The sequence below is a fragment of the Mercenaria mercenaria genome, unplaced genomic scaffold (assembly GCF_021730395.1).
Source record: "Mercenaria mercenaria strain notata unplaced genomic scaffold, MADL_Memer_1 contig_2215, whole genome shotgun sequence".
NCBI lineage: Eukaryota > Metazoa > Mollusca > Bivalvia > Venerida > Veneridae > Mercenaria > Mercenaria mercenaria.
The window spans coordinates 24,989-48,497 of NW_026460260.1; the positions used below are offsets into that span (position 1 = coordinate 24,989).

Here is a 23,509-nt window from a genome sequence, read left to right on the forward strand (position 1 = left end):
CTTTCAGTTACCGCACCCTGTACTCCGTGTATTCGAATTACCTGCACCAAATTTGTTAAGAAAAACACCAAGCTATGATACAAATATTTGTAAAGCAAGGATTTTAAGTACTCATTAACTGCTGTATATGGTGGCAACGTGGAACACCTACAACTACCATATGGATGGCTATGATACAAAACAGAAAGAACATTAAAACTCTCGGGTAAATGATTTATACTCGGGGCTTAGATATATGCCCCCTTGTACAAATCGTTTACCCTAGAGTTTCAATGCTCTTTCTATTACAAAGAAGAAAAAAGCAAAGGCATAAACTTGGCTATACCTTGTGCCTAAATCTTGAGCCTGTATGGCAGCGTCATGCATTTATACCCTAACTTGTATAATTGTACTGAGATGAGATCGACGTTGTAGGAACTTTGAATAAACGTAATAAACGTACTAAAAATGTGCTGAATGTACAGAGAACTTATTGCAAACTCTTAGAACTGTTTAGAAACGTATTGCAAACTTAGTATTTTATTTTTGGACATAACATTGGCACCAATAGTTTTTCTATTATTGAAAACCATTTCCAATTCATAACTTGAGAACCACTAGATCCAGTATGTTGAAACTTAATGGGATTATTGGACATGCAAAGTAGATGATCCCTAATGCAGTCAACCATCAGTGTCTCTTTGATTTTCGCTTCTGTCCCTTATTGACTTCTTGCCTATTACGACTATGCATTTTTGGAGACATGTGCGTTTCTACAAAAACATCTTCTAGTTTTTTATTTAAATGTAAAACAAATCATGGATGAGATTATGACTAAAAAACAGCACATATAAACTCAATTTTATTTGGCATCTGATACACATGTACACATCAAAATTTAAGGATATACCACATTCTGAAAGTTCTCTTTCATTCCAGAAGATCGAGAAAATAGAGACAGCATCTAACACTACTGTTAACATAACTGATTTAGATTTTGGGTAAGTATAGATAACATGAAATATTGTTAAGGCTAGTTTCACTCATCTTTTTTGCTCACCAAAGTAATTTGGCAGAATTGTATATTCGAATAATTCTCCCTCTTTGAGCTGTGAAACTCTGATGATCATAGCCAGCTCAAGAAGCTTCAGTAGAATTCAAGTTCAGTTTTTGATGAAGAATATCATGAATACTTCTGTGCTACAGGTTGGATTGAATGAAACTATAGAAGATTGATCAGTAACAAGCCTAGTTCCATATTAATCCCCCGCCATAAGTGGTGGGGGGTTATAGGAATGGTCTCCGTCCTTCCGTCCTTCTGTCCTTCCATCCTTCTGCAACATTTTGTGTCTGCTCTGTATCTCCTAAACCCCTTGAAGGATTTTCATGAAACTTGGGTCAAATGATCACCTCATCAAGATGATGTGCAGAACCCATGAGTCAGCCATGTCGGTTCAAGGCCAAGGTCACAACTCAAGGTCAAAGGTTTGAGCCTTCCATTTCGTGTCCACGCTGTATCTCTTAAACCCCTTGAAGGATAATCATGAAACTTGAATCAAATGATCACCTCATCAAGACGATGTGCAGAACCCATGAGTCAGCCATGTCAGTTCAAGGTCAGAGTCACAACTCAAGGTCAAAGGTTTGAGCCTACCATTACCTGTCCCCTCTGTATCTCTTAAACCTCTTGAAGGGTAATTATGAAACTTGGATTAAATGATCACCTCATCAATATGATGTGCAGAACTCACGAGTCAGCCATCTCGGCTTAAGGTCAAGGACACAACTCAAGGTCAAAGGTTTGAGCCTTTCATTTTGTGTCCGCTCTGTATCTCCTAAATCCCTTGAAGGATTTTCATCAAACTTGGGTCAAATGATCACCTCATCAAGATGGTGTGCAGAATTGATGAGTCAGCCATGCTGGCACAAGTTCAAGGCCACATCTTAGAGTCAAAGGTTTGAGCCTTCCATTTTGTGTCCATTCTGTATCTCATAAACCCCTTGAATGATTTACATTAAACTTGGGTCAAATGATCACCTCATCAAGAATTCATGAGTCAGCCATGTCAACTCAAGGTCAAGGTCACAACTCAAGGTCAGAGGTTGAGCTCTGTATCTCCTAAACCCCTTTTAGGATTTTCATGAAACTTGGGTCAAATGATCATCTCATCTAGACAATGTGCAGAATTCATGGGTCAGCCATGTCAGTTCAAGGTCAAGGTCACAGCTCAAGGTCAAAGGTTTACCCTTTCACTATCCATACCAGCGGCGGGGGATTTAGCTGTCTTTCAGACTGCCTTGTTTTTAATGTTTTTAGCTCACCTGTCACAAAGTGACAAGGTGAGCTTTTGTGATCGCGTGGCGTCCGTCGTCCGTCGTCCGTGCGTCCGTCCGTCCGTCAGTCCGTAAACTTTTGCTTGTGACCACTCTGGAGGTCACATTTTTCATGGGATCTTTATGAAAGTTGGTCAGAATGTTCATCTTGATGATATCTAGGTCAAGTTCGAAACTGGGTCACGTGCGGTCAAAAACTAGGTCAGTAGATCTAAAAATAGAAAAACCTTGTGACCTCTCTAGAGGCCATATTTTTCATGAGATCTTCATGAAAATTGGTCAGAATGTTCACCTTGATGATATCTAGGTCAAGTTCGAAACTGGGTCACGTGGGGTCAAAAACTAGGTCAGTAGGTCTAAAAATAGAAAAACCTTGTGACCTCTCTAGAGGCCATATTTCTCAATGGATCTTCATGAAAATTGGTCAGAATGTTCATCTTGATGATATCTAGGTCAAGTTCGAAACTGGGTCACGTGGGGTCAAAAACTAGGTCAGTAGATCTAAAAATAGAAAAACCTTGTGACCTCTCTAGAGGCTATATTTTTCAAGAGATCTTCATGAATATTGGTCAGAATGTTCACCTTGATGATATCTAGGTCAAGTTCGAAACTGGGTCACGTGGGGTCAAAAACTAGGTCAGTAGGTCTAAAAATAGAAAAACCTTGTGACCTCTCTAGAGGCCATATTTCTCAATGGATCTTCATGAAAATTAGTCAGATTGTTCATCTTGATGATATCTAGATCAAGTTCGAAACTGGGTCACGTGGGGTCAAAAACTAGGTCAGTAGATCTAAAAATAGAAAAACATTGTGACCTCTCTAGAGGCCATATTTTTCAAGAGATCTTCATGAATGTTGGTCAGAATGTTTACCTTGATGATATCTAGGTCAAGTTCGAAACTGGGTCACGTGGGGTCAAAAACTAGGTCAGTAGGTCTAAAAATAGAAAAACCTTGTGACCTCTCTAGAGGCCATATTTCTCAATGGATCTTCATAGAAATTGGTCAGAATGTTCACCTTGATGATATCTAGATCAAATTTGAAACTGGGTCACGTGCGGTCAAAAACTAGGTCAGTAGGTCTGAAAATAGAAAAAAATTTGTGACCTCTCTAGAGGCCATATTTTTCGCGGGATCTTTATGAAAATTGGTCAGAATGTTCACCTTGATGATATCTAGGTCAGGTTCGAAACTGGGTCATGTGCGGTCAATAACTAGGTCAGTAGATCTAAAAATAGAAAAACTTTGTGACCTCTCTAGAGGCCATATTTTTCAAGAGATCTTCATGGAAATAGGTCAGAATGTTCACCTTGATGATATCTAGATCAAATTCGAAACTGGGTCACGTGCGATCAAAAACTAGGTCAGTAGGTCTAAAAATAGAAAAACCTTGTGACCTTTCTAGAGGCCATATTTCTCAATGGATCTTCATGAAAATTAATGAGAATGTTCAGCTTGATGATATCTAGATCAAGTTCGTAACTGGGTCATGTGCGGTCAAAAACTAGGTCAGTAGGTTGAAAAATAGAAAAACCTTGTGACCTCTCTAGAGGCCATATTTTTCACGAGATCTTCATGAAAATCAGTGAGATTGTTCACCTTGATGATATCTAGGTCAAGTTTAAAAGTGGGTCACGTGCCTTCAAAAACTAGGTCATTAGGTCAAATAATAGAAAAACCTTGTGACCTCTCTAGAGGTCATATTTTTCAATGGAGTTCATGAAAACTGGTCAGAATTTTTTATCTTGATGATATCTAGGTCACATATGCTCAAAACCTAGGTCACTATGACAAATAATAGAAATAACGACGTCATACTCAGTTCAACACTGGGTCATGTGGGGATAGGTGAGCGATTCAGGACCATCATGGTCCTCTTGTTTAACTTACCTGAGCCAAAGGCTTATGGTGAGCTTTTGTGACCGCTCGGTGTCTGTCATGTCACAGGCAGTATCAACACATGTATTTGAATTACCGTCATCCTACGAATATAAGACGCACATTTTTTACCGAGATTCTGGTCTTGAGGGACAGGTGCCTCCTATATATGGGGCCGACTCAAAAATTAAGAAAATCGATCTTTGTTTACACCACTTACCTTTGTATTGAAGAGAATTCTAGGGGAGTAAATACCAATGACTCAGGCATAGCTAATAGCCGGTATCGGGACCCGGTGTCTTTAATTACTTTTGCATAAAGTGTAAAATATAGAGCTCACGTAAAATCTTAAGATAAATAAATGCTTTTTTTCATTAAAATATATTTTACAAGAAATTTTCTGTAACTGATTATTAAATTTTTAACAAAACCTGTGTAAAACTTTTCCGGCGTGTTTTCACACATTTTGCATTTAATACTTGAAACCCCATGTCAGGTAGCCCGGAAATCGATTATCTAGTCTTCAAACATAATTTTGATAGTTGTTTATAATCCTCTTGTTCATCGAGAAATTCACGCCCAGGCATTACTTATCTTACACCTACTGTCACAATCTGCAAACAATTAACCGTTTAATCATACCCGGAGGCAATTGTAGTCATGTGCATGGGAGATTTTAGACTGATCCAATTACATGATCATAGTCGCTGATCCGTAATCAGGGCTTTTTCAGGGGGTTTTGGGAAAAAGGCCCCTGGTCAAATTGGGAATTTTTAACGCGGTAAATTGTCAAAATTGGGAAAATGTGTCGACAAATCAAATGATTTCTTAACATATAATTATCAAGTTTTACTGGAAGACATTCAAATGAATTACAAATATAAAGTGTCCCCTTGAGAAATTTTGAGAATTTATTTTTTTTAGTACTGTTTTTCAATATTGCCAAAAAATACAGTAACTCTTCATTTGTCATCTTTAAAACTTTTGTTTACAGTTTGTTTTCACCACATTCATAACTGAATTTTCCAAAAAGTAGAGTGGCAAAGTGGGAGTATGTTTGAGTGAAAAAACTGGGTCGCGAAATGAGGTGACAATTGATTTTAATGGTATAAGAACTATCTGTCAACATGTTTTGGGTACTTTGAATATTGATCTTTTCTTGCATTTTGAGGAGTTTTTTGCGTACATATCATATCATACATCTATTTAGCAAAATCTTGTATTTAATTTTTGCCGAGGTTGCAGACGTCATGTTACTAAAAATAGAAACGAGTTGGTTTTTCCAACATTTTGTTTGATTTTCTTGGCAAACAAAACTTACTATGCAAGAATTATCTTTGAATAACAAAAAATGATTGATTTCAGTTGGGTAATCTTTCTTTAGATTGGGAATTTTTAGCTCCAGATTGGGAACAATCGAGCATATTTTTACATTGGGAATGGGGCTGAATATCGGCCCCGTGAGACAGGTTGAAAAAGCCCTGGTAATGTTCAAAACAATTTGCAAACCAGTCTTAAAATTACGTCATTTTACTGCCAGGTGCCAAAGTGTACTTTTGTTTTTGCTGGCGTCAATATTCGTGGAGTGATCAGAGGATGCTGCAGTTCAGTGCTTACACAGAGTTTATGCTTTTCAATTTAAATACTTTAGCGGAAACCGGTGAGTTCGTAGAAACTACAGCGAATTTCGGATAAACATAAATTCGGATAAGTGATAAGTGGGTATAAGCATTTTTCCAGAATTCTGCTGATATTTTTTCACTGTGTCCTGTTCACAAGTGCGACCTATAATCGACTGATTACGGTAGCAGGACATTCAGCTTCAATTTGCTTAGCGATGACTGCTGCAGAAGTGACAAAATATTATTGTAAGTTACAGTACCTATTTATTACCCCACCAACATCAGATTGTGGGCTATGTACTGCATCCGTGGTCAGTCCGTCCGTCTGTCATTCCGTCCGCCTGTTAACAATTTCTTGTTATCGCATCTCCTCAGAAACTACTGGGCAGATTTTGACCAAACTATGTCAAAATGATGTATTGGTACCCTAGTTGTGTCCTAAATATCAGACTGGTTCAACAATTTTTTAATGAGTTATGGCCCTTTGTTTATTTTGATTTCTAATATAATTTTATATCCAGCGGCCCTCCAAGTAGTTAATTGATTTTTTATAGCCTTACCTGTAGAAGGGTCATAAAGTGCAGGCACTAATGAGATGATGATGCAAGTTGTCCATTATTTTCCTATTACAAGTCAGTATTGAATGGACTACCCTAGCAGATCAATGATGAATTTGTTTAGTACTGAAATTTCTGGGTTTAATCGGCCGTTTAATTAATTCAATACCATATGGGAAACATTCTAGTTCCGATTTCGTATTCTAGTGAGTCTAAATATAGATCAGACTGTCCTGCATCTTTTTAGGGGTTAATTGCGGTAAAACATTGTACAAATTGATAACCAGTCACTGTTATTACTGTCTAGTATTGTCGGCTAATGTCGGCTGTTCTTGATGCTGGTCGGCCACACAGTGACAAAGTTTTTAAAAAGACAATGCTGTTTTGATAATAAAATGTAATAATTGTTTAATGAATTAAATTAAGCACTCAAAATTCATTTGAAACATATCTACGACATAAATTCGCAGGAACAAAAGTGTAGAGCATGTCGATCCTTGGGTAACCGCCTTTCAAAATTGTTCAAAGAATCGAAATCCATGCAGGACTCTGGTTGCCATGGCAACCGAAAGGAAAAATTTTAAAAATCTTCTTGTCCAAAACCACAGGGCCTAGGGCTTTGATATCTGGTGTGTAGCATCATCTAGTGGTCCTCTACCAGAATTGTTCAAATTATCCCCCTAGGGTCAAATGTGGCCCCGCCCCAGCGGTCACATGGTTTATATAGACTTATATAGGGAAAACTTTGAAAATCTTCTTGTACAAAACTACATGGCCTAGGGCTTTGTTATTTGGTATGTAGCATCATCTAGTGGTCCTCTAACAAGATTGGTCAAATTATCCCCCTAGGGTCAAATATGGCCCAGCCCCGGGCATCACATGGTTTATATAGACTTATATAGGGAAAATTTTGAAAATCTTCTTGTACAAAATCACATGGCCTAGGGCCTTGATATTTGGTATGTAGCATCATCTAGGGGTCCTCTACCAAGATTGTTCAAAATTAATTATTACCCTAGGGTCAAATATGGCGCCACCCCGGGGGTCCCAAGTTTTACATAGACTTTCATAGGAAAAAAAGTTAAGAAATCTTTTTGTCTGAAACCACAACACTTAGACCTTTGATATTTGGTTTGTAGCATTGTCTTATGGTCCTAAACCAAAATTGTTCAAATTGTACCCCTTGGATGAAAAGAGGCCCTGCCCTGGGGGTCCCAAGTTTTAAACCCAGACACACACACACACTGAAATAGGCTTATCATAAAAATTTTCAAAAGTGCTATTTTATCATAGTATAAACAAAACTGTTTTATGCATTGATCTCGAATGTGCTGACTATCTTTTTAAAGAATATTTCTTGTATATTTTAGACCAGCAGATGCGGGTGTAAAACCAACTGTTAGTAAAGATTCTCCTACTGTAAGCAAGAAATTCAAGGAAGAAGAAAACAGAGAGCAACCATTACAGAATACAGAAAAGTATTCATTACAATATTCACTATTAGAACACTACATTACTTGTCTCGTTTGCTGTAGTGTCTTAATATACTATAATTGCAACTTCTCAACTTTTTACACAATAGCTTCTTTCTGACTGGTTATTTCTGGCCATGTGACACCCTTTCATTTTACAATGAAACATAAATGTATTCATTACATTCTCAATGATATTCATGACGGACTACTTTTTCATTCATAAACTAGGTCATGTTTTGTTTACATTGCCAACATGTTTTTCGATATGGCGGGAATGTCAAAACATTTAGATTCCACTTATCTTTATCGTATGGCCAAAAAATTATGTTCAAATAAAGAATAAAAAACAAAATGTCTTCTTGTTATTATTTAATGTTTATTTCATGTAAATACACAATATATGCGGTCTACTGAAAATCTCAGTTCGTCTGCTAGTGCTACTCAAAATGGCCGACACCGGTAGTAACTCAGATTTAGACACTTTCCAGCAACTTTCCGGGTTATTTGAATTGTATTTGTCAGCAGAAAATGAACCAGAGCAATTTGAAATTTCACCTGAAATACAGGCATTGATGGATTTGCCTTTCCCTGATGTTCTGAGTGTAAATAACGAAAATGAAAGTGAAACCAAGAGTGAAACTGAAAATGACAACACTGTCAGTGATGAACATGTCAGCTTGAATGAACCAAATCTTGTGGTAAATGGTGGCCAAGTATAAACACAGACCAGCAAAATGAGCTTGGTACAGATCTAGAGTAGGATCCAGCAGTTCAACCTGAAAATGCTAGCAGGTTTAAAACCTTGAATAATCAGGATCTTGATGCCATCAGACAGAACAAATATGCTACTAAAACCCAACAAAATACCAAATGGGGTGTAAACTTATTTCAGGGTAAGTGTCTTTACTTAAAAAAAAAACATCAACAATTATTTATCTACAAATTAGCATGTTTTTAAAAAAAAAATCAAACATTTACAGTAAATTAGCTAACTTAGAACTATATACATCTGATTCAGTCTGTACAGCCTCTTCAATAACCATATCAATGTTCAAGCCATGATGAATGCAAAAATGATGTGAAAATTACATTATACAATTTAATGTTTAAAAGTACTGTTATAAGGACAAGGCAAAGTAATAATTTTTTGTATCTAGTCTCCTTGACAACCAAATGACTATGATCGGTCCGTAATATTTTTTTTAAACATATTTTCCTCAATGCCAGGTTTGAACTACGAAAGGCATATAATATTCATGACTGGCTACAGAAATATGGCTTCTGTAAAATCATATAACAGAGGCGTCCACAACCAAACTAAGCAGAAACTCAAACACCCCTTGGGAAGATATTGGAGAATGTGTTTGTGGAGTGGAAACATCTGTGATTGTGAAATACAATTTGCAGTTAGTTTTACCAATTACACCAGCTGTACCAACTTTGCCTGTTGTACCAACTACATCTGCTGTACCAGTTTTTAAGTTGACGGTTACTGTTCATACATTTCTTTCAGTGAAATTTTAGTTAGTTTTGAAGGAAAAAAAAGAAATGACACAAATAATACAAAAATCATGTGAAAAATGACAACAGAAAAATGAGCTAATCAAACAAGTCTCAATTACTTTTAATTACATTTCATAGAAATAGAGACATTTTTTTTTCTTCTTCAAATCCTACTTATAATTTAGTAAAAAGAGATGTTTAGTGCCTTTTTTGTTTGTATTTTACTATAAAACAGACTGATTGAATAGGCTAGTTTGTCTTAAATTTATAGATTTTGTTCACAGAATGGCACCTTGGACAAAAAGTTGATTTGGACACCATTTCCAAGCAAGATCTGAACAACTACCTCAAGAAATTCTATGCCTAAGCAGCTCCAAAGATAACGGATAAGCACAAGAGAAAAAGATTGAGCTTTCCAAGAGGCCAATGCTAAAATAAAAACCAATCTTAAAAGTGGATTAAACATTCCTGTTCAGCATAAGCCTATCATTCCTCCTGAACACATGATCAAAACCTATAACTATCTCAATACAACTTAGACAACATAGAATCTGGTTCATTTTGAGTGTTCAGTATGTCAGTAGAAGGCTTTAATTCCATCCGAAGCTAAACAAGAACAGCCTAAAAGTTTGTACTGATGAAAATGGGATGGAATTTGTCTCGTGATGTCCAGGAGAAGCAGAACCAGGGTGGTGCAGAAAACACAAAGAGAATGTATGCTCTTGGTCCTGATGAAAAGAAGAATTGTCCTGTGCAGGCCTTGAAACTATATCTTCTAAGTGTGATCCAAATGCTGAGAAACTCTTCTGTCATGTAAGTATTAAGTTGCTCCTGAAATATTGATAATAATAAACTATTAATTCAATTAATGTCATAGGTTACCTTGTTACCAGGGTAAATTCAGATTAGTTGAACCACAACAATTTTTAGCTCATCTGATTTTTTGAAAAAAATAAAAATGATGAGTTATTGTCATCACTTGATCAGCATCGGCCTTGGCGTTGCCTGGTTAAGTTTTATGTTTAGGTCAGCATTACAAGTTTAAAAGATAGTCCTATTATCTCTACAGATATATACTCAGCGTCACTGAAAAGTTACCACCCTGATGGCCTTTATATTTAAAAAATCGCATTGGACTGTGTTAAAAGCATAACTCGAATACATTTTTGACGCAACTGAGACATCACTGGTGTAAAAATTTGTCAAATTCGATGAACTCCGTTTGAGGCATGAGCTGAAATTGCACGTCGTAATGACAGTGACAAAGTTTTATTCGCTTTAAGGCCTCCGGCCCATGCAAAATATATATACATTTACAAATATGTGTACAAAGTATAGCATGTGTAAAGCCAATCAAATAGACATAATACATTTATATCAGGCAATATCTTTCAAGTACTGGTTAACAATATGTGGTTATAACTCCTGCATACAAAGTTTTCTTTTTTGAAAGGCATGGTATAAGAATACAGCAACTGACTTGATCAATTCTACATTTTTAGATGACATAAGCATATTAAATTTGTTAACATTTGGTTGGAGATAATACTTTTGTGGTAAATACGAAACACGTAGATCTGAGTAACAGGTACATTTCAACAAAAAATGGTATTCATCTTCAGTACTGTTAGTATCACACAGTTGAAATAGTCTATTTTGTCTTGAAATATTTGCATACCTTCCTTTTTCAATTTCAAGATCATGACTACCTATTCTAAAACTGACATAAATATATCTGAACTTTCTAATATCTAAGACATCTAGATAAGGTTCGAAAACAAAATCACTTTTGTACAATTTATAACTTCTAAGTTTCGGGTTAACACTAACAGTTTCACACCACTCCTGTGTACTGACATCTCTAAGTCTGTTTTCGAACATATGAAAAAAGGAGTTTTCATGTTGTACATTTTGTTCATACCATACATAACCAAACCCGAAGGTCTGCAAACATGTTTCAACAGAAGTAGCCCAATTTACACACCCATATCTGTCATCATTTAACATCATGTTATAACATTTTTTCACAAGTCTTTCATCTGGCATTTTTAAAATTTTTAGCCAGTACTTTAAGGCGTTTTTATATACAATGGATTTCTTGCACAGTCACCCAAGATTGCAGAATTTGATGCTTTTTGTTTGGCACACATAAACCTTTTACATGCATAATATTGAACACGTTCAAGTTCTTCAAATTTGTCTAAGCACCATACTTCTGATCCATACAATACCTGGGGACAAATTTTGCAGTCAAAATTAATATTTTAAAGAAAATAAATTTAGGTAATTGACCATGTTTATACAATGAATGTAAAATTGATATCAAAACTCGTTTCCCTTGACACACAATTCATGAACCATACTATTCATGGACATTTGCTTAGTAAACGTTAATCCAACATAACAAAATCTATTTACAACTTCTAATTGTGTGTTATTATAAGACCATATTTCATTTCTGGCTAAAATTCCACTATTTTTGAAAACAACAATTTTTGTTTTATTTTCATTTACCTTCATTACAGAACCCAGTTAGAACATTTAGTTGTTTTTGTAGACCATAAACAGTGTCAGACATTAGTGCTATATCGTCTGCAAACATTAACAGAAATAGTTGCATAGTATCAGAATGTAACTGAATACCCTTTACATCGTTCTCAGACAAACATCTTTCTAATTCATCTATGAAAAAAAAACAAAATAAAATGGGACTAGCTATACATCCTTGTTTTAAGCCCACAGTACTTTGTATATATTCACTTCTTGTGTTATTACATCTGACACATGACTTAACTATACGGTACATACTCTGAAATGCACTGAATAATTTACCCTTTAAACCGGGTATGCACAAAAGTTGATGAAAAAAATGATGAAATTTTTAGAAGAAGCTCACTAGATATTATTTTAAAATACGCTTACCTATCCGAACAAAAATGGCATTTACAATTTATAGTTGAGCTGCCTTGAATTTACTTTTATTAACAGTTGTAAGACATATGTATACGAGACACGCCATGCGAAAAGCGGGGTAGTTGGCCAAAAGGATCGAAATTGAATTATTGAGTGTTTGATACTGTTTTAAAGTTTATTTTTTTTATTTTTCAGAAAATGTATAAATCTTTTTTGCATATTTGGATGACAGCATGTGAATGTTAACCGATAAACATACAAATATATGTCTGAAACATTGCAAACACAATTGTTTGATGTAGTTTTTAATGATTAGCGTCACTTAGCCGGACCTACCCTCTTTTCATGTGGCGCATCACATATATGTACATAATATATATATAACATGACATCTATTTCAGATACACTGCACACTGCCTAAGAGCAACTGCAACACAAGGATTGGATGATGCCGGATTTGAACTTCGACACATAATGTTCATGACCGGCCATAGAAATGAGGCTTCTGTAAGGTCATACAATACAGGCGTACACAACCAGACCAAGCAGAAACTTTCAAACATTCTGACAAATATTACTATGGGGAAAAGTTCGGAGAATGTGGGGGGCATACTGTAGGCTTACTTACTTTAGCGGTGTACTAATAACAGCGCTTTTAGCACTATCGCACGTGCGCTAATTCATGTCTGCGCATTAATTTGTCCAAGCATTTTCATGTACATTTTCATTTGATGATGTTTTCTTCGAACTTTTGCAAATAAATACTCCTGAGAGTTTGCACTAGTTACACTGCTTTCTAATTATTTTAAGGTTCGTATGATATTCCTGTTTATTGTTCATATTATTATTTTAAATATATGATCATGCAAAATAAAATATTTAAGCTTGTAGTTTGTGTTTTTTCTCATTTGATCAAGTTATTATCGATTTCAGTATCACCTTTGGGCATGTCCGTTGTTGCAGTCGCTCGTCTACCGAAAGGTGTGAACGTTTGTATTAGGACACAATGCATGTAGGACAAAGGGGATTCAATGATTAAAATGTGTGACAATCTCGTTTTATTTCAGCAATTATAACTAGTATACAGAATATAAAGCACGCAGCTTATTATAATTAAATACAAGAAGACAATACAGTTACGTAGGCAATATTATACTTTATATACTGTATGTAAACATAAAGCTACATCACAATTGAAAGTATCATTGAAAAAATACAAGTATCATAATGGCACACTATCTTAAAATCATACTTGATACATGTTTTAAAGTTTATAGCTAATGGATTTTTTCGATTGCATCCATTAGACCCTGTCATGACTGATTCTTTTTTCACATTTCTGTGTGCATCGACCAGCCAGGCAGCATGGATAGGTTTTAGTCTACTCAATTTTAAGTTTATGTCAAGATTTTCAATCTCGGTTCCTTCTGCGAGGGCGTGTTCGATTTCATCACTGTACCAGCACTGGAAACTTTGTTTGATATTTCGCTTGAACTCATCATTCATTAGTGAATCTCTGTAAATCTCCGAGAGCCACATCTCGGACAGCGTTAAAAAATTAGAAATTAGCGGTTATGCGAGAGCGCTAGTTCACGTCCACGCATTAATTAGATATTTCACCAAAAATTGCGTTTGCGCTAAATTTTTGCTGCGCCAATAAATGTACGCCTACAGTATGTGAGGTTGTGAAACACACCTCTAAAGAAGCTGAACAAACTACATCACATGTACCAGCTACGGTAGTTGTACCAACTAAGCCAGTTGTACAAACTACTCCTAGACCAGCTTTATCAACACTGGATGGCGCCTCAATGAACATGTCCATGTTCAATCCTTCAACATGCAGCTTCAGAAACTGCATATTTAACCTATCTGGAGGCTATAAACTAGACAAATAATTTAGTCAAAGTAGGATTTGTTTCTAAAGTTACAAGTTGACTGTTATCGTTAATACATCTTTTTCGGACAGTGAAATTTTAAAACGGAACTTGGAAATGTGACAGTTCACTGCAGCCGAGTTGGCCAGTTGCCAGTTCGTGACGTGCCTAGCTCAAAAAGTATTTGATATGAATTGATGAAACCTTGCGTGAGATTTTATTGTGATATGAACTTGCGCACCTCCAATTTTTCGTCTGGCTCCGCCCCCTATTTCCAGAGATATGTCCCCTGAAATAGTCAAAAATGCATATTTTCACCTTGTGACATGCCTACCTCAAAAAGTATTTGATATTATAGATTCATGAAACCTTGCATGAGTCTTAATCATGATATGAACTTGTGCACCTCCTAGTTTTCATCTGGCTCCGCCCTCTATTTCCAGAGTTATGGCCCCTGAAATAGTAAAAAATGCACATTTTTACCTTGTATTAGGCCTAGCTCAAAAAATGTTTAATATGAGTTGATTAAACCTTGCACGAGTCTTTATCATGATATGAACTTGAGCACCTCCTATTTTTCATCTGGATCCGCCCCCTATTTCCAGAGTTATGGCCCTTGAACTGGTTAAAAATGCACATTTTAACTTTGTGATGAGTCTAACTCAAAAAGTGTTTCATATAAATGGATGATACCTTGCATGAGTCTTTATCATGATATGAACTTGCGTTCCTCCTATTTTTTGTCTGCCTCCATGCCCTATTTCTAGAGTTGTTGCTCCTGAAAGTATTAAAAATGCACATTTTCACCGTGTGATGCACCTAGCTCAAAAAGTATATGATACAAATGAATGAAAACTTGCAGGAGTCTTTATCATGATATAAACTTTCCCACCTCTTATTTTTTGGCAGGCTCCATCCCAAATTTTTAAAGTTGTGGCCCCTGAAATAGTGTAGAGTTAGGGGAATTAACTCCTGATTTTTAATAAGTCAACCAACAATTCCATTTTACTATGTTCCTTTTATTTCTATGGTTCCAATATATATATGTAACATTCATGTCCATCATATTAGATAACAAAATATATTTCCAAACATTATTTAAATATTTCACTTCATTATCTCATTAATAATGTTTTCTTCATAATTTCTTAATTTCTGATCTAACTCCAAATTTTGACCTAAACAGTTCTTAGTCTTAAAATCTTCTGACTAAACCATTCTTAATCTTAAAGTCTTCTGACCACAACAATTTACAAACTTGAGCAGCTTCTGAACGTAGCCACACCTACAGGTATCATATTTCACAGGGCTGACCCTTTCTTAACCAATCAATGCCTTTGTAAAAGAATAGATAACTTGTCAATATTCATTAATTAGGTTACTAATGATGATTCCATCTTTTCCCACCAAAACTAAAGATCAAAGGCACTTTCACCTATGTGTGACTTTTAACAAGTAATACCATACCAAATTGCAGTATGTAGATCATGCTGCTTTCTAGACAAAACCAGCATGGACATTATGTTATATCAAAGACAAGCTATGTACACTTAATTAGCTCACACCTTGCCTAATATCTATACTTAATTCTGTCCAGACCATAATAAATATGCAGCTGCTGTGCATTCATGATTTGACCCAACAACTACTTAAAAATTTATCAAATATTAATAATGCATAATATTAAATTCATCAAAAATAATATTCATAATCATAACTCTGTGACAATAGTTAAAAATGCAAATTTCCACCTAATAATTTGCCTAGCTCAAAAAGAATTTGATTTAAATTCATGAAACCTTGCTTGAGTCTTGATCATGATATGACCTTGCAAACTTGGCATTCTTTTTGAGAATTTTAGTGCTTATTACAGAGTTACGACCATTGAAATAGCCAAAATAGTGATTTTTTAGCTCACCTGAGCACAAAGTGCTCAAGGTGAGCTTTTATGATCGCTCTGTGTCCGTTGTCTGTTGTCAGTCGTCCGTCGTCAACAATTTGACTGTTAACACTCTAGAGGTCACAGTTTGGGTCTAATCTTAATGAAACTTGGTCAGAATGTTACACTCAATAAAACCTTGGAAGAGTTTGATACTGGGTCATCTGGGTTCAAAAACTAGGTCACCAGGTCAGATCAAAGGAAAAGCCTGTTAACACTCTAGAGGTCACAATTTGGGCCCAAGCTTAATTAAACTTGGTCAGATTATTACCCTTAATAAAATCTTGAATGAGCTGCTGGTCAAAAACTAGGTCACCAGGTCAAATCAAAGGAAAAGCTTGTTAACACTCTAGAGGTCACAATTTTGACCCAGTCTTAATGAAACTTGGTCAGAATGTTACCCTCAATAAAATCTTGGACAGGTTCGATATTGGATCATCTGGGTTCAAAAACTAGGTCACCAGGTCAGATCAAAGGAAAAACTTGTTAACACTCTAGAGGTCACAATTTTTGTCCAATCTTAATGTAACTTGGTCAGAATGTTACCCTCAATAAAATCTTGGATGAGTTCGATATTGGGTTATCTGGGGTAAAAAACTAGGTCACCAGGTCAAATAAAAGGAAAAGCTTTTTAACACAGTAGAGGCCACATTTATGACTGTGTCTTCATGAAAGTTGGTCAGAATGTTAATCATGATGATCTTAAAGTCCATTTTGAATCTGGGTCATGTAGGGTCAAAAACTAGGTCACCAGGTCAAATCAAACGAAAAGCTAGTTAACACTCTAGAGGTCACATTTATGATCATATCTTAATGAAACTTGGTCAGAATGTTAATCTTGATGATCTATAGGTCAAGTTCAAATCTGGGTCAGGTGGGATCAAAAACTAGGTCACCAGGTCAGATCAAAGGAAAAGCTTGTTAACACTTGAGAGGCCACATTTATGACTGTATCTTCATGAAACTTAGAATGTTAATCTTGATAATCTGTACGTCGAGTTCGAATCAGGGTCATGTCTGTTCAAAAACTATGTCATCGGGCCAGATAAAAGGAAAAGGTAGTTAACACTTTAGAGGCGACATTTATGACCATATCTTAGTGAAACTATCTTTATGATCTTTAAGTCAATAGGTCAGGTGAGTGATATAGGGCCTTTATGGCCCTCTTGTTTTTGTTTGTGATGCTCATAGCTGAAAAAGTATATGGCCTAGAATAATGAATTCTTTGCATAAAATGTTTGTTGAGGCTTTAATACCCCCTTAAGACTGCAAACATTTGAATTATTTCCCCTTATTTGTGACAAATATACAATTGGGGGCATATCCTGTGTCCTACAGACACATTCTAATTGTAATATTGAAATGCTAAATTAAGTAAAATGTTCATATAAATTGAACAAATGTACCTGTAAATGAATTAAACTCCAGTTTTGTAAGATTCCTATTTTAGCTCAACTATATGAAGTATAAGGAGAGCTATTGTACTTGACCCGGCGTTGGCGTCTTTCCGCGTCCCACCTTTGTTAAAGTTTTTTTTTTACACTTTCTCTTTTTTTCTACTTATCTCTTATTACTTGATGGATTTGATTCAAACTTAAAATACAGTCAAACTTGTGCTAGCGACCACCCGTGAACCCGCGAACAGCGTCCAGCCTAATTCATTTCCAAGAGCCATATTTGCCCCCAATAACGACCAAGCTGGACCGTTCCGGCATGAAAATATTTGAAATCTGCCTAAATTTGACTCGCATTATAGCAAACATAATAATTACTGCGTGATTGATGTTTGCAAGTTTGCACCAGCAGAATTAATACATAGAACATAAAGAAAGCAAAAAGCTGAAAAAATACTTTTTATCAGCATGATAATGGCTAACTGAGAAGTGACCCTTTCCCCCCAAATAAAGACCACCTGTGAACAAAGACCACTTGCTTGTTCCGAAGAGTGGTCTTTGTTCACAGGTTTGACTGTAGTTATTCCTCATCATCACCCACATCATCTGACATGAGGGCCAAAACTGTGGCACCAATATTTCATGATTTATCTCCCCTTTTCACTTAGATTTTCAGGTAAAAGTTTTGATGCACTTTCACTCTATCTCTGTTATTACTGAATGGATTTGATTTAAACTTAGAATAGTTGTTCAACATCTTCACCCACATCACATGACACATGGTGCATAACTCTTGCACAAATTTTTCATGAATTATACCCCAGTTTTTCTGATAATTCTGACACATAAAAAAGGACACTAAGGGGCATGGTCACTATAAGTTTATTTTAGAAACATTAAAAAATCTCATTGACAATTATTCTGGCTTGATTGTAAAACAATTCCACATGCATGACTCTTGGGTGACTCACTACCAAGATTGTTCAGATTATTCTGGTTTATCACAACACTGACAACTGCTGGCACGATTTTAAAAGAACACTAGGCTGAACACCACTAAATCTGGCTGTTCTTTATTATACCCCACCAAACATGTTGGCAGGGACAATATAGGAGTCAGTTTTGTCGCATCGTGTCGCGTCGCGTCCCATCCAAAAATCTATTCTCTCAGTTACTACTATATGGATTTGATTCAAACTTAAAATAGATGTATCACCTTATCACTCACATCATGTGACACAAGGTGCATAACTCTGACACCAACTTTTCATGAATTATGCCCCCTTTTACTTAGAATTTAAGGTTAATTTTGATGCATTTTCACTATATCTCAGTTATTACTAAATGGATTTGATTCAGACTCAAAATAGATGTTCCACCTTATCACCCACATCATGTGACACAAGATGCATAACTCTTACACAACTTTTCATGAATTATGCCCCCTTTTACTTAGAATTTAAGGTAAATTTTGATGCATTTTCACTATATCTCACTTATTACTAAATGGATTTGATTCAAACTTAAAATAGATGTTCCACCCACATCATATGACACAAGGTGCATAACTCTGACACCAATTTATCATAAATTATGCCCCCTTTTACTTAGAATTTAAGACTTTGGTTAAGAGCCAAAGGGAAGTAACCTTTTTTGTGCTTCCCCCCTCCCCCCCCCCTCCCCCCCCCCTCCATGAGTGGTGGGGGCATATAGATTTGCTCTTGTCCGTGCGTCCGTCCGTCCGAAGTTTGTGACACGTCTAGCTCAAAAAGTATTTGATATAAATTGATGAAACCTTGCATGAGTCTTTATCATAATATGAACTTGTGCACCCTCTATTTTTCGTCTGGCTCCGCCCCCTAATTTTAGAGTTATGGCCCCTGAAATAGTAAAAATGCACGTTTCACCTTGTGACACGTCTAGCTCAAAAAGTACTTGACATAAATTGATGAAACCTTGCATGAGTCTTTATCATGATATGAACTTGCGCACTTCTATTTTTCGTCTGGCTCCGCCCCCTATTTTTAGAGTTATGGCCCCTGAAATAGTCAAAAATGCACATTTTCACCTTGTGACACGCCTAGCTCAAAAAGCATTTGATATAAATTGATTAAACCTTGCATGAGTCTTTATCATGATATGAACTTATGCACCTCCTATTTTTCATCTGGCCCCACCTCCTATTTTTAGAGTTATGACTCCTGAAATAATCAAAAATGCACATTTTCAACTTGTGACACGCCTAGCTCAAAAAGTATTTGATATAAATTGATGAAACCTTGCTTGAGTCTTTATCATGATATGAACTTGCACACCTACTATTTTTTGTTGGCTCCGCCCCCTATTTTTAGAGTAATGGCCCCTTAAATAGTCAAAAATGCACATTTTCACCTTGTGACACGCCTAGCTCAAAAAGTATTTGATATAGATTCATGAAACCTTGCATGAGTCTTAATCATGATATGAACTTGCGCATCTCATATTTTTAATATGGGTCCGCGCCCTATTTCTAGAGTTATGGCCCCTGAAATAATCCAAAATGCACATTTTCACCTTGTGACACCCTAGCTCAGAAAGTATTTGATATAAATTGATGAAACCTTGCATGAGTCTTTATCATGATATGAACTTGCGCACCTACTATTTTTCATCTGAGTCCACCCCCTATTTTTAGAGTTATGGCCCCTGATATATTTAAAAAATGCACATTTTCACCTATGTGCCTCAATCAGAAAATATTTATTGTAAATTCATGAATAAAATCTGGAAACCTTGCTTGAGTCTTTATCATAATATGACCTTGCACACTTGGCATTCTTCTTGAGAATTTTAGCATTTATTACAGAGTTATGGCCCATGAAATAGCCAAAATAGTGGATTTTTTGTTTCTGCTGCTCAAAGCCCAAAAAATATATGGTATAGAATAATGAATCCTTCTCATACTTTTTTTTGAGGCTATACCCCATTAAGACTGCAAACATTTGAATTATTTCACCTTATTTGTGACAAATGTACCAGTGGGGGGCACACCCTGTGTCCTACAGACACATTCTAGTTAAACTTTTGTACTGAGTTACTTCCCCTTAAATTCCATGAATAAGTCTATTTTCAGCTCATATTCCCATAAAGAACTATATATCTGCTTTAGAAAAACAAATAGAAAAGGGGGTGTTAACTTTTATATAAGAAAACTACAGTTCCTTAAATAAAACCCGTTGAATTTACTCCTTACCGCTTCTTTCAATTTCTCTTTTTGAGGCATTAATTCTCACGCCGCCATTTTTACCTAGCATGTGATAGGAACATGCCGGTTTCAATAGACTGCAAAGTGATACATACAGAAACACGGTAGAGTAAAAGTAAACATGTGGCTATTAAAAGGCACTAGGAAAGAAAAAAAAATGATGAGCACTATTTATATTTGGATTACTTATGACTAGACCTTCGGAGGCTTACATTTGTTTTGGATGTGATCAGCCTAGGGATCATAGTAAATGTTCAGATGCCAGCTCTTCCTTAACCACAATACATGAAGATATTTTTAACACTTTTAGTAGAGTATCACCCAAAAATTATTTTGCCAGTGGTTGAAGTAGGGTGAGGAGAGGCGAATTTTCCCTATATGGCTCTGTTGAAAAAACTTTCTCTCCCTAATTTGTAAGCCAGTTTTTATAGTAATTTGTCAGAGAAATGTTTCTTGTTATACATGTTTGAACTGTGAAACTCTGGTGAGTGATATAATGGCTCTCTTGTTTTCAGAATCACAAAAGATCGACAGAAAGAATTAGATGAACAAATCAAGGATATAAAAGATTTAGAAACAGAGATTGAAGAGAAAAAAAGGTATTCCTTTTGTTAACAACTGTATCCACATATTTATAGCTCATTCAAAGGAAAGCTATTTGTATAAGTGAATGGTCTGGCGACTTCTATCCATCACCAACATTGTAAGTTAAACATCCTTTCTGAAACTACTGGCGAGTTACACCAAACTTGGTCTGTATCATTATAGCAAGTTTCCCTCTCAGATTTGTTTAAATAATTCTAATTGACCACAATGAATAGAAAAACACTTGGTCTGTAGCATCCATGTTATGTCCTTTCTCAGTTTCATTTGAATGGTACATCTAGGCCCCTTTTAGAGCTTTAAGCAGAAAATTGAAAAAAAGAAAAACACTTGAATGACTTCTTATCATGAACCACTTGATGGATCTTTGCCAATTAGTCTGCAGCATCATTGTAAGATTCTATCTCGAAATTGTCTAAATGATTCAGCTTAACTCATTTTAAGGGCCCCAGAGCTAAAAACTATTTTTAAAAACTATACTGTTGCTAATGAACAGTTAATGGATCAACATCAGACCTTGTGTGTAGCACCATTGTAAGGTCGTTTCTCAAGTTTGTCCAAATGGTTTCGTTTTGGCCCAACCAATGGGTCGTCTGAGTTAAAACTAGAAAATCCTATAAACAATTTCTTCTTATGGACCGCTTAACAAGTCATCAGTTGACATGGTCTGTAGCATGTTTCTATGGCCTTTGATCAAAATTGCAATAGATTGTGCTTGGGCAGTTTTAAGGACCACAGGAGCTAAATAAAGAAAACCCTGTGAAAAATTCTCATGAAACCTAGTAATAGGTATTGATTAAATTTGATCTGAAGATTCATGCATGGGCCTTTTGTCAATACTTTTCTGTTTGTTCTGCTGGACTGAAGTGCCAGAGCATAATTTATAAATTGCCAAAGCATTGTTTTGGTTTATCAGTAAACCCCCAGATACAAAGTGGATTAGGCTATAGATTGATATCACACTGGTGCATCCGTCTGTCTGAGAACTTCGTAATGGTAATTCTATTCATTCGGTACAAAAGAAATACCCAGCAAATGCCTGTTTACCTCTGTGAACCTCTGTTTACCAAACTTATCTTCTTAACCCCTGTAAGGATTTTTGTTTTATCTATATCAAGCCAAAGTCTCTTGGTCAGCTTTTGTGACTGCTCAGTGTCTTGTCCTGCATTGTCTGTCGTGCGCCCGTCAACATTTTCGAAAAAATACTTTTTCTTGAAAACCACTGGGCAGATTTATACCAAACTTCACAGGAATGATCTTTTTGTGGCCCTATTTTGAATTCCACACAGAACTCTGGTTGCCATGGCAACCAAAAAGAAAAACTTTTACAGTCTTGTCCAAAACTGCAAGGCGTAGAGCCTTGATATTTGGCGTGTGACATTATCTAATGGTCCTTTATGAAAACAGTTCAAATTAAAAGAGGCACGGCCCCTGGGGTCCCAAGCTTCTTATATAGGAATGAAATTTAAAAATCTTCTTGTCCTATATGGTATGTAGCGTTGCCTTGTGGTCCTCTACCAAGATTGTTCAATTATTACCATGGGGCGAAAAGAGGCCCTGCCTGGTGGGGGGGGGCAAGTTTTACATAGACTTATATAGGAACAAACTTTAAATATCTTATTGTCTGAAACTGCATGGCCTAGGCATTGGATATTTGGTATGTTGCATTGTGTAGTGGACCTCTACTCATGATTATTCAAATTATGCCTTGAGTTGAAAAGCGGCCCCACCCAGGGGGTCCCAAGTTTTACATAGATTTATACTTAGGAACAAAACTTTAAAAATCTTCTTGCCCGAAACCGCAAGACCTAGGCTTTACATATTTTGTGTGTAGCATTGTGTAGTGAAGCTCTAACAAGATTATTCAGATTATGCCCCTAGGATTAAAAGAAGCTCCACCCCGGGGTAATAGGAAAAAAACACTTAAAAAATTATCAGATCATATTTCCTAGACTGTTTAATTATAATTCCCTGATGACCCCAATGATTAGGAGTTACCTAGCTGTTACCGTGACCTACTGACCAACTTTCTTGTTTTCTCCTTTATTGAAATGGCGTTGTCCGGGTGTGCGTCTGTCTGTCCGTGCGTCTGTCTGTCCGTGCGTCCGTCAGCAGCCATTTCTCAGTAACTAGCTGGTAGAATTTCATAAAACTTGAAATAAACATGGACCAACATACTGCGATGATGCCTG

At 36.1% G+C, this 23,509-nt stretch overlaps 2 protein-coding genes across 2 annotated transcripts in view; both read left to right on the plus strand.

Moving 5' to 3' along the window:
• The window catches only part of LOC128552261 (uncharacterized), a 39,370-nt gene extending 17,103 nt beyond the window's left edge, over nucleotides 1-22,267 (plus strand). Inside the window, exons 2-5 of the mRNA XM_053533290.1 lie at nucleotides 919-980; nucleotides 7,740-7,847; nucleotides 21,230-21,313; nucleotides 22,234-22,267. Coding sequence (XP_053389265.1) covers nucleotides 919-980; nucleotides 7,740-7,847; nucleotides 21,230-21,313; nucleotides 22,234-22,267 — 288 coding nt within the window. The remainder of the gene's footprint in view (nucleotides 1-918; nucleotides 981-7,739; nucleotides 7,848-21,229; nucleotides 21,314-22,233) is intronic.
• LOC128552260 (uncharacterized) lies at nucleotides 9,364-13,150 on the plus strand. Its single transcript, XM_053533289.1, has 2 exons — nucleotides 9,364-10,160; nucleotides 12,662-13,150. The coding sequence occupies exons 1-2, from the start codon at nucleotides 9,985-9,987 to the stop codon at nucleotides 12,876-12,878; spliced, it is 393 nt and encodes a 130-aa protein (XP_053389264.1). The 5' UTR covers nucleotides 9,364-9,984; the 3' UTR covers nucleotides 12,879-13,150.
• Nucleotides 22,268-23,509: the final 1,242 nt, after the last annotated feature.